The sequence below is a fragment of the Centroberyx gerrardi genome, chromosome 1 (genome assembly GCF_048128805.1).
Source record: "Centroberyx gerrardi isolate f3 chromosome 1, fCenGer3.hap1.cur.20231027, whole genome shotgun sequence".
NCBI lineage: Eukaryota > Metazoa > Chordata > Actinopteri > Beryciformes > Berycidae > Centroberyx > Centroberyx gerrardi.
Window position 1 is genome coordinate 13,391,411 of NC_135997.1, and position 16,376 is coordinate 13,407,786.

The following is a 16,376-nucleotide window of genomic DNA, read 5'->3' on the forward strand; positions in this document are numbered from 1 at the left end:
CTTGTACCATGAAGTTTATTCAGTAAAGTTGATTCAAATTATTATATTTTATATCTTTTACAATCATTAAAGTGTGTAACTTGAAAACAGGCTATTTAAATGTTTGAGGTTTTTTCATGTGCAAGCCTGAAATGTAGCCTATCTAGTTGAATACAGTAACAATAGATTACATCAGTAGAAAATGGTCCATGCTATGTTTCCTTCAGTTATTTAGGGGTGGTATCATTGTTACCATTTGCTTAAATTATTTGATAGAAGCCTACTTAATATAATCTTTGGAATACTAATGCATGCTGCTTTGAATGTTTCACTTTTACATGCTGTATAGGATAAACCAAACCAAGTAAATTATTCTTTGCATGCACCAGCATGAATAATGTTACAGGCTGTAAGATTTTCCTTGATGAAAGCAACTTTTTTAAACTGTATTACTCAAGTACCTAAGAAGACATGGTGAGCGAAGACGATTACGAAAGAAAAACACTGCCAAAGGAGTTACAGAGTGTGGACATCGAGCTGCAGTCATTCTGGTCAAACTGATGTTCTGCAGAGGAGGAGTGCAACACTTCCTGTTGCGACGTACTCTGTATCCTGTTTTCCACAGTCAGTGGTCATGCGTGTCATTCCCCTCTGAGAGGTTCTGTGGGCGCACGATCTTGTGACCCTGCAGTGCGAGGCTTCTGACACAGACTTCAGACAGGAGACTCCAAAATGTCACAGAAGGAAACTTTGTGTGTCAGCAGAAACTATGTATTATAGCACAAGAAAAGTACCACAAGTCTGTTTGGAAAATGTGAGTCTAGTGTCTCCTGTTAACTGTTGATTGACTAGAATAAACAATTGACCTCTTACATCAGGTAATCCCTGTGTTTTTAAGTATCATCTAGCCAAAAGTCAAATGTAGCTACAGTATAATTTGATATGCTGTAGATTGCGCTGCACAGAGATGATTAGTAGACTCTCTAAATAAGTGTGTACAGAGATAGCGGTGAGAGCACTGACACCTCCAAACAGTAGGCCTAGAGACTCGGGGGCCAGCTGTGTGACTGTGAAGTAAGAGGTGTCAGTACAACTGCTGGTGTGCATGGGGTTTTAGCCATCCGAGATATGTATCTTGTGACTGCATTCAGACATAGAAAACTGTGAAGTGCTCAGTCACACCCTGTGGTGGGACAAGACCAAATATGTGCACGAACGCTTGGTCAGAGCTACTGCAGGGCACAGTATGTGTCTTCACAGTATGTTGAGTTCCCTTGAATACAAATATAGCAATGATGTCTACTTTAACACATTCAAGATACCTCATTTGAATTTCTGTTTCTCCAAAGAGACACATTGAGTTTCATGCGTGTTAATATATGTGATAAAAACATATGGGCACTATCAAGAGGCAACACAATAAAACATAGAGGAAACACAATGTAGGAGCCAAAAACTTTTCAGCCAATTCAAATGTTTGGTTTCGGGGTTTTTTGCACCAGACCTTTTGGTTTTTGAGATATCAGAAGCAGCATTTATAATGTGATTGTTGTGTTTATTGATACACGCAGGGAAATTTTTCTTTTGCTTTCCCTTCTCCACAGGCAGGTCAGAGTGCAGGCCAGCTACAAAGCAGCACTTCTGGAGCTGGTAGACACTTCAGCAGGGCCTGTATAACAAAGTGAAACAGTTTTGGAAAGAAGGCACATGGCATGCGATGTTTCAGCATAATGGTTTTTATGGTCTTTTTAAAATTGCAATTGCAAAAATTACAAAATTCTGCCTCCGGTGTCACAAAAAAACAAAAAAACACAACTATTCCTTTATGTGCAATAAGAAATAAATAGTAAACAGTTGTTAGTGGCAGTGAAGCTGATTTGTGTTTGAGTTGAGTTGAGTTTAACTGAATTGTGTGGAGTTGAGTTGTGTTGAGTGTAGTGAAGCCAAGTGTAGTGAGAAAGCAAAATATTATCTAGCATACTACCTGCCTGTTTCTGTTTAGCGTAATGTCTGTCTTACACAATATATGTTCATGTGTATTTAATTTCACGTTTCATGTTTAAATGCTATGCTTGTGTTTTGCATCAATATAAAGCGTCATTAGGAATATTCCTTAACAATATCTGCTCGGCTTCTTCCAATAGGAGCATACGGAAAGTGTGGTGAAATAAAGTGAGAGATTATTGATCTTCGTCCGAAAACTCTCTTTTCTCTTGCCCCCCTCTGCAGGGAGTTGGGAGCGTGTGGTCAGCAGGCGGGTGCTTGCTGACACGAGGGGCTTGAGCCTGCATGGGCCCTCGGGTTGAAGGACGAGCTCTTTAACCACAAGGCCACCCCGCCACAGACAAATTCAGAAAACCAATACAAAAGCCCAAATGGATCTAAAAAACAGATAACTCTCATCAAGACCTGGATCACACCGAACGCCAGGGCACAGAAATGGATTCATTTTAAGGCAACCTTCAAGGAACTGAATCTAAAAGAGAATTTCCCAGTTCCTCTTTTTTTTATAACATGTCACTGTGTGTGCGCATGTATGCGTGTGCATTTCTTAATTTCTTAGGCCACTAAAACGACCACACTCATATGTACAAAATCAGATCTCAGGGCATCTGAAAGGTCTGCATTACAAATAAAAGGACATTTTAGTAGAGATCCAGATCAGATAAAATATATGTAAAAAAAAATAGCTAGCAGGCTTTTTTCAATAGTTAATAGTCTATTTCTATATCAGTTCACTTGTAACTCACATTTTAAAATGCTGTATACAACACATGCTTTGTGTATCTTCAGTACTTGAAGAATTATTAAATCAGTGTTAAGTCTAGTTAAAGTTAATACAATCTCATTATTACAGCAGAATTGAGCATATGTTTTAAATGAATTACACTTCAGCAGTTAGAAATAATGGTGGAAAAAGCAACATTTCAATCCATTTTATTTTGACCATCTCTTTATTCAATCTATCTATAATGACAGATATTGGGTGAAGTAATGCATTTTCTCCATTGAATCGTTATTTCAACAGACGTGAAAGGGTTTTCTTGTATTTCTCTCAAGAGCTAAGCACAGTAACTAAGCACAGCACTGTCTTTGTACTTTGCTTTTTGAGTGTTGAAGGTCTAGGCCTGGATGAAGTCAGAAAGACAGACAAAGGCAGAACCTGGGTCTACCTCCCCTCACACACTCACACACACACACCGAGGTGGTTTTAAAAGAGTGAAGACAGTTTACTTGGAATGTACAAGTTAGTATGCATTCCTAATGAAATAATATTGTCCAATATTTTAATTATTTTCTTCCAATACCCATCAGTAATAACAGAGAGAGCATTCTTTACTGTCTGAAAAGTTTTCTTCAAAGTACATTAGAATAAAAGACAGGAGAAGATCACTGACTAACTGCCTGGTTACAACAAGAGTTGTCATAGCAACCAACAAAGTGAAGGGAATAATCAGAATGACTGAAATGCCTCTTTGACACATCAGATTGCTTGGCTGAACCTAACTATCCTTTGTATAATGATTTTATTTGCAAATGCAGCATTATGTCTTTCTATATGTGTTTGCTGTGTAGCATGTATGTACAGTAGAACTGTGTTTAAACAAACTTTATACAGTATTCAATGACTTTATCACCCAACGCATGAACAATATGTCACCCTTAAATTAAAAAAGAAGAAAAATCACCCAATGTCGTTTAGATACACTGAAAATAGTTGTGGTGGAAATAGTGCTGGGCTTGCTGCAACGCACTCTGTGTATTAATATACTCGGAAAATGCTACTGTAAATGTCATCAGTTTTGCTCAGGCAGCTGTGATTAACATGGGGGCCAGCCGGGGTAGGCTACAGTGTGTGGTTTCAACAGCTCCTTAAACAGAGACAATAGCAATTATGGTCTACCATCAGTTCAGCATGAAAGCAAACTGATAAACTGATGAAAAGCCCTTTAAATTACAACAGACATGAAGATAGTAATACAGCATATAACATGGAATGCCATTTAATGGGACATTGATGATATTGTTTTGCACCAAGGGCATTGTTTGTATAATTTAGAGCATGAGTAGTATTTACAGATAAATCAAGTAGCGAGCACAATGCATCCAATAGAAAATATTTCCGATTACAATCTCTGCTGCAGATGTTGGTCAGTCAAGGACTGGTCATCATTAGTGTTCCTCTTTTTTTAATTTTTAATGTACCTGACTATGGTGCATACAGTATGTCCTTGGTATTAATGTTTTAAAGTGGATTTGACCATGTTTTTTTAATGTGTAGATGAGATCTCAGCAGCCATGGGAATAAACTACTGATCGTGGTTAGAAGTTAAACATATCTTCAGTGTGATTTTGATCTTGCAGAAAGTAATATTTTGAGCACCTTGCCTTATCAGAATGGTGCAGTCTTCCTCTTAGGCAGAGAGCAACAATGATATTCATTCAGCATGGCCCAGTGCTGTTACTTTTCAACAGGTATTGTGGCGTCTGGGAGAAACAAATTCTCTAACACTCCTATAGTTAACCATGACAAGACATTTACAGAACCTTTCTAGAAAGTAATTAATTAAAAATGCAAAAAACATTAAATGCTCCAGCTTTTCATTTTGAGGGTGATTCTCTCACTTGACATGAGAAGGTTTTAAAGTGACTTGCTTCATGCATTCTGAACACAGACCTCATGATTTATTCATAGTATAGTGAGTATAGTGCATAATAATGCATGACCTATCCACAGAAACAAACAAAATACATGAAAGGTTTTTGACAAGGATTTTGTAGTTTCTTTTCATAGTCATTATCGGTTTGGTGCAGATGGACTGTATTTCCCCCAGGAATTGTTTAACAGTATCTCCTCTTCCTGATAATCATAATCTCCATTAACTTCTGTGGGGTTACAAAACAGATACCTTCATCTAATCTCCAAGCACCCTGTGTGTGTGTGTGTGTGTGTGTGTGTGTGTGTGTGTAAGTGTGTGTGCGCGTGTGTGTGTGTGTGTGTGTGTGTGTGTATGCACTTGCATGTGCATGTGCATGTGTGTGCGTGCGCAAGTGATCATGTGTGTGTGTCCATGTGTGTATACGTGTGTGTGTGTATGTGTGTGTGTGTATTTTTGCGGCTATCTGTGTGAGTGTGTATATTTCCCTCGATAACACTTTTTGGTCATTTTGCTTCAGTATAGAATTATGCCAGTTTAAAGTTAGAACCTAGAAGTGAATGATGCATAGTTGTTTACTCTATGTGAATATCACATATTGTCTAATAAAAGAAACATTTCTGAATCCTGTTTGTGTCGTACATGTAAATTGTAAATTTTTGCATATCATCCCATTTAATTGTGATTAAATGTATCTATTTTTCATAAGTTACTAGAGTTATCAAAAAGGTTATAGCAAAAGCACAATATGTTAAACTTTGGTAGAAGAGTGTGGGCAGTATATTGTCATAAGTATATTATTGAATTTGAAGCCATGACAACACAGAATGGTAAACTCCACATTTCGTAGCAGATAACTGAACTGCTGTGGAATCTAAAGCATGTTGTAACTTAAGTGAAAAATATTTGCAAAAGCAAATGGAATGAATAAAATTAACCAAAGCTGAAAAATTAAACTTGCTTTGAACAAATATGTAGCAATGTTTATCCTCTTTAAAACACTTTTTTTGTGGAGAGACTGGCCGTGAGAAGACACTTCATTATGATTGGCTGCTAAGGGAGGAGACAATACAGGCAGATAAATGTGAGACTTTATGGTCTCCTCCTGACAAATCATCAATGGCCAGGAACCTTTACCAGACACACTCCGATGCTCCCACCCACACACATTTACAGAAGTCAAAAAGTTCCTTTTTCATTTTACAGTCAAACGGTGTGCCTTGTATATTTCATTTTATTAGAGACAACTACAGGCCCCAAAGAGAAACTCATACGTGCAGACTGTACAAGAACAGAAGGACATTTTTGGTTTTCGTTCAGTGAGAGGAAATTTTGAAACATTGTGCAATGGTGCCGCAAAAGTTTTGAAAGATTGTGAGAGAGTATTGCCAGCAAAGAGCCTGCGAGTCGGTTCGTTGGAGAAGAGGTCTCCATGTTGCATCCATACAGAATGGAGAACTACCTCATCTCGCCTGTAAGTATATTTTCTTTTATCTAAATTCTCTTGGCGAAGTCTAGTATCCAGGCGTTCAGTGTGTTCCTGTGTAGCTGTTTCTTTTAATCATGCACCACACCTAGACAGCACGTTAGCAGTTAATAAGATGGAAAACATGTATGCAAAGCTGGATATTTCTGTATAGTAGTAGTTTCAGAATCAGATATTCCATGATGAGATTGTCTGCTTCATTTTAAACGTAGAATACATACTGCATAAGGCTACTTTATACAATGTCCCACATGAAAATAGAGGTGTCAAGCACTACTGTCTAATCCTCACTGAACGCAGCTTATCAGTAGTAGGCAAAAAAACATGCTTATTTTGTCACTATCATGCCCCAGATCATGTTAATGGCACATCTGATTTACAAAGTTACATGTAAACATATTCAGAAACAATGTGAGGATTCATATTTCCTTTGATAAATGACACACATGATTCATGTGATAATGTGGATAATGTGTGTTTTCTCCACCACATAAACAAAGATTTCTGATCCATGACAGTTTCTCCATTCTTTTTTGCCCTTGCAGCCTCCCGAAGAAATGTATGATCCTGAGATCTACCGACAACAAGTTACAGAATATTATAATCCATATGTCTTAGATGGAGATATCCAGCCAGGTGAGTTTAACTCTATTTAACATTTTGTTTATCATCATAATAAGTTTATTTTTTGTGACCAGTGTTAATTCTAAACACCACTTGCTGCTTTGAATTAAAAAATTTTCCTACATTTACAAATACAAAAGAAATCTCAGTAAATTGAATTTCAGATGATACCACTATAGAGATTACATCACAATTGGAATTCACAAAAATAAACTGAATCATTAATGCAGTATTCTAATTTTTTCATTGATAGCCAATTCATCAGTAATTTAACTCATTAAATAAAGCAACGTTGTGTTATGCGGTGACACTGTGCTTTTCTTTATATTATACATAAAAAGCATGTAAGTGCTGCAGCTGGAGCCTACCACATAGAATGGAACACAGGAAACAGATGCCATTTCTGTCAGCCGCTAAAACTACAGACATAGAACAACTTTCGCCCCATGGGGTTTTGTTGATACAGGAGAGGTCCTTTACTTTCTCTTGTAATCAACTGTTTTGAATATGGCACCAAAACAACGAAAAAGGGAAAAAACGCAAAAAGTTTTTGTTGGCCTGTAGCAAAAATTGTCCATACACAGAAAGGTTCAGCTGACATGTTAATAAAATGTATTAGAATCCTTAAGAAATTGAAATTAGGATAGAGTTTAACATTCATTATCAGTTATATCATTATAAGTGATTCATATTATTTCTACTGACATGTACTGACATGGTATGTTAAAGGATTATAAATAATAAGATACCAGATGTACAATGACATGGCCTTATCATCCAGTTTGATTTATTTGTTATGAGTACAGTGTATTTTATAATATGATGACAGTACATCGGCATAGCATCCGTTGCATTAATTTGCATGTGACATTTTTGTTCACTTCTGTTTGGTTCAGTGCTATTTCCATGCTTAGACTTGAAATTTCTCAAGCATTTAATGAAATTAGAGAGCTGTTGAAATTTCTCATTTAATAATTTGAACATTTTCTGCAAAGTAGTCAAAGACAAAATGAAAAGGAGCACAAATTAGAAGACAACTGCTGTGGTAATAGTGGTAGTGTGGCAATAAACAGGAAAGAGCTTCATGCTGAATCCTCTATTATTCTCCTCATAGCGCAGTTCAAGCAACCTCAGAGGCAATATGAGTGAGCAGCCTATTGTCTTGAATGTTTATATGAATCATCTCTAAATGTTTTAACATCTATTATTACAATCAAATCATTCTAGGTTTCTTGAGGACATTTTCATGACTTTTGTTTCAAGCTGTGTGTCCCAATTAAAAATTTTACTGGGGTTCATTGCTGCTCCTGTTCAGAACAACAGAAACAGCCAAAGCTTCATTGTCTAGAGCCAACAAAGTAGTAATCTTACAAAAGGACAACAATAAAAGCAATGGACATCATGATATTTCTTACCTCCCCTATTTAGATCACTGGGACTACCACACTCACCATGTGCACCCTGTAGAGTTTGAACACCTCCAAGAAGCCCACTTCACAGAGCTGCAGAGTGTGCAGCCTCTCCACCCCCCCACCCTGATCCGACATGATACGATACGATACGACATGGAGAACCTGCTGGACCCCAACCTCGGGGCTCATCCCCATGTGTTACAGCAACCAGTAAGTCCCTCTATCACCCCGGACACACACACATCGCTGACAAACACACACCAGCAAAAACACACAAATATGCATTCATAAACAAACACACATATACATCATTAACACAGAAACAAACACATACATACACACACAACCAACGTACGTGAATATAGTAAATGCAGTTAAAATGCAGAGAACATGAAAAAACATGGATACTGTGCAATGCCAAAGCTATTTTACTAAAGCAATAGGAATTTTTATTTCTTATTGGTGAGTTGCATGTATTTACATTGTTGAGCATTGTGATTTTTTTCTTGACAAGAAATGTTGTTGACATCACTGACACAGATCTGCCAACTCACAAAAGGTTGATAAACTAAACCAGCTCATATAGTTGGCCAACTTGGTTCTATAAGGGCAATTTATTGACTGTAATCACTCACTGTTAAGGGATGAGGTTGATGATGATGATGGTGATTATGAGGATGATGATGAAATGATGAAATGACAATTAAACCCCCCCCCAAAAAACGAATTCAACGAATGCTACTTATTCCTATTGAAAGGCTTAGCTGATGAAGACTGTGATGCACAGTTGGTTTTACTACTGTTGACGAAATGCACTTATCGTAAGTCGCTTTGGACAAAAGCATCTGCTAAATGACATAATGTGATGTAATGTAATGTAATGATGATATATATATATCATATAAAGCTATTGTTACCATTTCTGCTGTATCGAGTATAGAAGTATGGTTTTCCTGAGCATTGCATGTGATAGTGTACTAACTAGACCAAGGGCTCCAGTGCCTTTGGTGCTGAGATACAAAAAAAAAAAAAAAAAAACATAATTATAAGGCACAGCAAAGTATTGATTGCTTGAAAATGTCATACAAAGGCTTATATGTCCATACAAGAGTTACTGACTTAAGGGACTTGATTCAAACTATCAATAAGCTTGACATTGCATGTCATTTTAATCCAGTAAATGATTTTGTTAGAAATTGATTTTCAAAATCTCAAGGCTCAGCAAAGCTACAATACATCAGCATGCTTCACCACTCCAGTTGTGAACCACTGAACCAGAACAGAGGTTTTGCACTATGTCAAAGTCTCTCTAACCTGATCAACCTTTCTTTATCTGGCTATCAACCTTTTTAAATATGCCTCACAACCATATCATGATTTACAGGGATAAATGAGAGTAATAACTGATTAAAATTATATGCTCAACCCCAATGTACTTTTACTTTCATGCTGTGGCCCATCGGTTTTGCAACTCCCTCATCACTTATTTGCAACTGACACTATCTATTTTGGTGACTCTTCTCATGGGTGAACCTCAATTTGATTGGGATTGTGACTGGTGAAACTAATCATACACTCCTTTCTCATGTGTGAAAGTGTTTTCAGAGAAGCTTAGACATTTGAATGGGATATAGAGGAAAGTACAAGGCTTTACAGCCACATCTTCTATATGCTTATCCTATATATACTTCATAGTGTGAGTGTGATCTGAAGTATAATTCATCACTCACTGCAGCTTTGGATATAACATTGTATGCCCAAACATAACAGTTTAGATGTTAGGTGTAATATTAGTGAATGAGTAAGAAATAAATATTTCTCATATGGCGAAGACACACAAACATATAGACTTCACACATAAACTGTATGCTTACAAAAACACCCAAAAAGCTTTTATTATCTGCAATCCAGCCAACTTAGTTGTTTTTGCTCTTTGTGTATTTTGAATGCCTTGACAAGTGTTGCCCACCCAGGCATGTAGTTATAGTAGCGACCACACATCACAGCTCATGCAGAGAGATGCTCCTACACTCTTTGTCACCTCCAGCGCGATGATTGTATCGCAAACTGACACTTCAGAGTGTGAGTGTGATCTGCAGTATAAATCATCAGTAGGAACATGGCCTTTTCTAAAAGGCCTGACTGCAGGTTTGAGAATAACAATGTATGCCTAAACAAATCCCAATTAACAGTTTAGGTGTCAAACATGGCTGCTTGAATGTTATTTTGGATGTACAAAAACATGTACATTCATAATGTTGATTTGATTTTTCTGGTTGTCCTGTTGAAAACTAGTGTATTCTTATATATAGTGTATTCTTGCCTATAAAGCTCAATTTTCTCTATGTGCAGTTTTGTATTCACTCTCCTGCCGACAGGTGATTTGCTGCATTGAGGACTGCGATAGCATTCTTAAAGCATTACACTGCCCATGTTCTGTCACTAAACGATTATCAAATTTGAATGCTGTGTTCAAGGTCCCGTTCTTCCCTCGACCCGCGTATCCACACCTGTCGCCTGTGCAGCGGAGCTCCGATGATGAGGAGCACGGGGGACGAAGCCCCCCGCTGGAGGTGTCTGATGAAGAGTGTCTGAGGGAGCGAGTCTCCTCCGTCACAGCTGGAGAGCTGGGTGAGGAACCAGATTCACATCAAACCATATGTGCAGACAGAGTTCATAACATATACCAGTGATAGCTTTGATCACTTGATTACAGTGGTGGAAAAAGTACTCAAATCCTTTACTTAGCCTAAGTAAAAGTAGCAATACCATAATGGAGAAATACTCCAGTAAAAGTAAAAGTCCTGCATTCAAAATTTTACTTAAGTAAAAGTATAGAAGTATTAGCAGCAAAATATACTTAAGTATCAAAAGTAGAAGTACTCATTCTGAAGAACAGTGAGTAACCTGTAAGAAGTATGTTGTAAGTCTAACTACATATATTGTTGGGTAGTTTAAACTCTAATAATGCATCATATTTTATGAGCTTATCATATGTTTTGCATGTAAAACTTTATTCTGCAAAGTAACTAGTAACTACAGCCATCAGATAAATGTAGTGGAGTAAAAAGTACAAATTTCCCTCTGAAATGTGATGGAGTAAAAGTATAAAGTCTCACAAAATGGAAAGTAAAGTGCCAGTACCTCATAATTGTACTTAAGTAAATGTACTTAGTTTCTTTCCACCTCTGCTTGATTATCAATGTTGGGTAGTAACTGAAACTATAATTAGATTTCAAAATTGTCATCAACCCATGATGCAGTTTAAAAAAGTATGTTGTCAGCTGTCCTTCCAGGGAACACAGTTAGATGATTAATTCGTTTCTGAGTTATTACTAAGAATTTTGAAAGTTACACTGTTATAAATTGGTATCGCTATATTATAATTACTATCATCTACCACACACTAGCAAAACAACTGAAATCCATATACAACATCTCTTATATTTCTTATATTTTCTTATATTTTAGAAACAGGCCACATGCAGGCCCACTGACAGCCACCTTTGACAGTGTTGCACCAAGATTACAAGAATAATGAAAAAAGATCAGATTTTTCTATCATTTCTGAGAGCTACCTACAGTGACATTCATCAGGCTTTTGTTTCTGACATGTATAGCATGTTGAGGGTTTGGGCTCAGGAATCTGCTGTAATGTTTCAATCAGCCATCTGCATGAAGTGGCCTGAATTTTCAACTTCATAGACCGTTAATCCACCCAGCAGTGTTGAAAACATGATAATGATGACTCATGCAGAGTTACATCTTTCAGTGTTTCTTAGAATTTCAGGGTGCTTTCATTTGTGTGGAGTAAACAAATTTAGTCTGAAAGTGGACCTGAAATGGGACCTGGAGAAAAATTTCAGCTCTCATTCTCCGTTCTTATGAAAGACAGATCTAATCTTTTTCTATTTTACTTCACGTATACTGAGATCCTTGTCCACGCTCCATTCACACCTGTATAAAAATCACCGACACGGTCACTCTGGACTAGATTAAAATTAATAAAAAGCTCGAGTAACAATTACTAATATTCTAACTACCCTGGAAAAACGAATCCAGTCTGAATGAGGCCTTAGGTTGGTTTGAATGTGATGGAATTACGTCATTGTTTGATTTTTTGATTTCCATCTTTTTTCTTCCACAGTACTATTAATGAATTAGTAAATAGTAAATATTAGTAAGTGTCAGTTCAAAATTAGTAACTGTTTGATTTTCCCAACAGGCAATAAAAAGAAGATTCGTTTGTATCAGTTCCTGCTGGACCTTTTGAGGAACGGCGACATGAAGGACAGTATCTGGTGGGTGGACCGAGATAAAGGGACATTCCAGTTCTCTTCCAAACACAAGGAGGCTCTCGCACACCGCTGGGGGGTCCAGAAGGGCAACCGCAAAAAAATGACATATCAGAAGATGGCTCGAGCACTGCGCAACTACGGCAAGACCGGAGAGGTCAAAAAGATAAAGAAGAAGCTCACGTACCAGTTCAGTGGTGAGGTGCTGGGAAAAACTCATCTAGAGAGAAAGACATACATGTAGATAGAAGGGAGAAGGAAATCTCAGGAAAATCATGAACAGGGTTGTCATGGGAGTTTTTTGTGTATAAGGCAGATGTTAATGTAGATGCTTTTAAGTTGTTCAATCAACCTAGCTGATCTTGTAAATAGCATTATTTGAATTATAACACCATAACTGCTGTAAGATATGCCCCTGGAGGATGTTGGCTGATATGACATGATGTATATATTTTCCACAGAAATATGGAGCTAGAGACAGAATCCAAAATGGCTCATTCTGTGTAACAAGACAAGTTAGAGACCAATTAGTAAAGTGGTTTCATTCCAAGTTGAAGTGGAAAATGGCATATAAAGGTCAGTCTGGCCTGTTTCTCTGAAGAATGACTTTGATAATAAAATGTTCCAGCGTAGCAAGACATATAACCACTAGATGTCCTCAGAGAGCTCATAGTTTTGACACTGCAGTCTGCCATGGCATCCCTCCTACATACATGCACTGTGCTCGACTCTCCTCGTGTTGGACTCGCTGAAGTTCTCTTTTGGATCACACGTGGCTAACATTATATATATATGTGTGTATTTACAACAGCATTTAATATTTAAATCAGCAAAGAACCACAAATAGCAATAATATGGTCTGACTCAGAGCATTCACTGTGATTTGGTTACCTACCAGGGAATATAACACAATTATCACAATTATTTGCATTACAAGAAAAATAAATGTTTTGTGCAAATACATAACAATCTGTGTGTTACAGTTAAGAAATGCTTATAATGAGATTGTAATCACCAACATATGCTTATAGCGATTTTGAGAAAGATCCTAGGTATGTCTCAGCTCACAAGTATGAAAGCATTTGCATTATCTCTCTCACCTTTCACTGATTACCTTTATTAAGATAACTGTGGCACTGTGAGGATTTTTGTAAATCTTCAGGGACGATCCTTTTCTTTACATCTCCTCAAGCCCGGGTCAATCCCACATCCCATGTATAAGGCTGAGGGTGAAGTGGGCTGTCACCCAGTTCTTATATCTGCCTGTGTCCCCTGACACACCACAGGCTCCAGCCCTCCTCTCAGAGTGTCGAGCTATTCTCAACCAAAGTTTTAAAATGTCACCTTTGAAGTTTTAATTTTGACGGTCTGTACAGGTATGCAGTGTACTCCAGTTGTATTTGTTTTTGTACTGAATGAATTTCATCTTGAAATGGCTTAATCACATAACTAATTTTCTAAACATCGTTGCATACTTGTCATTGTTTTTCTCCCATTTCTAAGTTTCATTCAGTTCATATTGTTCCAGAATAAGACAGGCTTTAGCTAATTGTCTGGGAATTATAGCCACATACAGAGAAACCCAGCAACATACAAAGCCACCGGCCCAGTAGGCATGCACAGACTCACAGACTGACTTCACAAGTCATTTAATCTGGTATACAGTCCTAAAATAGCATTACATCTGCCAAAGTGGTGAGATAATTGAACTTGTTTCCAATGTTAGAATTGTGTCACAATGTCGTGAAATATGGCAGATCACTCCACTGTTATCAAGATATGTCATTTGATTCAAGGAAGGTCGTGAATGTGCACGTGCAACTGCACACACACACACACACACACACACACACACACACACACACACGAAAGAGATGAACTTGTAAGTACCTTTGTGGACAAATTAGAACAAAGTAGAATTCCCAAATGCTATCTGGAGAGGAGAACTACCATGAGGAAAGGTGAACTTGGTGTCACACGATTAAAGGAGAAAATTGGCATTATGACCTTTCTTTCCTCCTTTTACCATGTTCATCTGCCTCCCAACCCCTATTCCTTACTGTTTCACCCTCTTTACATCTCAGGTTTTAGTATTGGGTTGTGTTATGTTGTACAGTACAGCTCAAAGCAACACCTAAAACACTGTGAAGAATCTGCCAGGGTTTTCTATCACGTCATAGATATTGTTCAGCATTGTAATTGACTTGTGTTTACAGAAGTAAATGTCTCACAATGAGGAGGCCGGGTTACCAGCAGTTATGGCAGGTCTGTAGTCAGCCTCGCTCAGGACAGCAGGGCTACATAGTGAGCAGGGTGACTTTCAACCTTTCAACCAGATGACCCAGGTTCAGGCTCCTGTGTCGGCAAGTATCTGCCCTCCTGACGTGACCTTGAGCAAGACATTGAATCCCTTTCAGCTCCTGCAGCCGTCCCTGCACTCTGACTTCCTCATCGGGGACTGGGGTCAATATAGTATCAAATTATTTGTTTTTAACTCAAATCATGTGCTTCTTTTGTGTTGTTGTGGTTAGATTTGATATCATTGCAAGCCATCAAAGGGAAAAATATGCATTATGTATTATCATTTAACATTGAATCTTAAGAATTGTAAATCAGTTTAATATACAAGTATATCAAAACATTATTATGAGACAGATGGCTAGACAAGCTACAAATTATTAGGGGGCATATCCGTCCTTATGAAATTATCAACTCCACTACTACCACCCTTCCTTTATAACAGACACACCCATATGGGTAAAACAGTGCCTGGTTCCCCAAGAGCCAACAGCTCCCCTCCATGGTCAAGGTGTAATACACAAGGTGTAAGTGATCTTATTGGCACCAAGAGAGAGGCATGAAAAAGTAAATGGCTTTAATTAAAAATGATATTACTTACTCAACTTAAATATTCATAAAAAGGCAAGATGAGGTGTCTTAGATGTGTCTGGAAATACATGCCAGGAAAGACAAACATATTCACAGAGGAAAGGCTCAAGGACTAAACAAGCAGCTCATAATACACTTAAAGGCGTATACAAGGATGTTGGAGGATGTTGCTACTTGTCCCCCCTCCTCCATCCTGGCGTCGCTCCACATGCATTTGTTTTGAAGAGCAAGAAAAAGGATAAGAGCTGATAGCAGCCCTTGATAACAGTGAGTATGCATTCCAACATGGTAAGCTAACGTGAAGTTGAAACTATGAAATTAGAATAGTGGAAATGGAATAAAGTTGTGTAGTGCTTACAAAGTAAAACAGTTCTTTTTTTTGTGCCATAAAGCAATTAAACAGATTTCCCACAAAATCTGATCCAGTGGCTCACAATGTAAAATGCAATGTATAGGCTGGTAGAGGCTGCCAATCCTTTTGGTCTCATTTGTTTATGGTAATAAAACTAATATATTTAAATTAACATGGTAATGATTTTCTTTCCTGTCCTGAATAACCTAAACAAATGTGGGTCACAGAGGCTCCTACTGATGAGACGCTAAGCTCCAACACATCAGTATTCAACCAACATGCAAACTGACAACAGGGACAAAGGGATTCCGATAAACACCATATTCTTGGTACGTCTCTTTGGATGATTTTATTACCGGCTTACCACACATATTGTCATATTACAAAATGTGAGGCCTGTTATAGTGTCAAGATGTTTTCCTTGTCGAGTGAAATACTAACCAATGAGATGGAAGGTGAAAAGCTAAAGTATAATTGGTGCACAACTGTGGAAGGATTCCTGGCAGGCCTGATCCACCGGGGGAAAAGCTCTCTCTTCCTTGCCAACAACATAAAAGGAATACTCCGGCCACCTATTCTGAATCACCTTGGGTCCCTTATTCATTCCTTTTTTTTTTTTTTTTTCCAGGACTGGGTGACAGGCTGCAGCTCAGATCTGGGGAGAGCAAACAGACTTCAGTG

At 37.8% G+C, this 16,376-nt stretch overlaps 1 protein-coding gene across 2 annotated transcripts; it reads left to right on the forward strand.

The window, feature by feature from the left end:
- The first annotated feature begins 5,776 nt into the window (after positions 1–5,776).
- spi1b (Spi-1 proto-oncogene b) lies at positions 5,777–14,704 on the forward strand. 2 transcript variants are annotated; one of them, XM_071917187.2, is made up of 6 exons: positions 5,777–5,815; positions 5,881–6,111; positions 6,669–6,759; positions 8,176–8,369; positions 10,637–10,790; positions 12,385–14,704. In XM_071917187.2, the coding sequence occupies exons 2-6, from the start codon at positions 6,070–6,072 to the stop codon at positions 12,696–12,698; spliced, it is 795 nt and encodes a 264-aa protein (XP_071773288.2). In that variant the 5' UTR covers positions 5,777–5,815; positions 5,881–6,069; the 3' UTR covers positions 12,699–14,704. The 2 variants fall into 2 exon arrangements, with proteins under 2 accessions (XP_071773288.2, XP_078140803.1); XM_078284677.1 differs by lacking the exon at positions 5,777–5,815 and having other exon boundaries at positions 5,869–6,111.
- Positions 14,705–16,376: the final 1,672 nt, after the last annotated feature.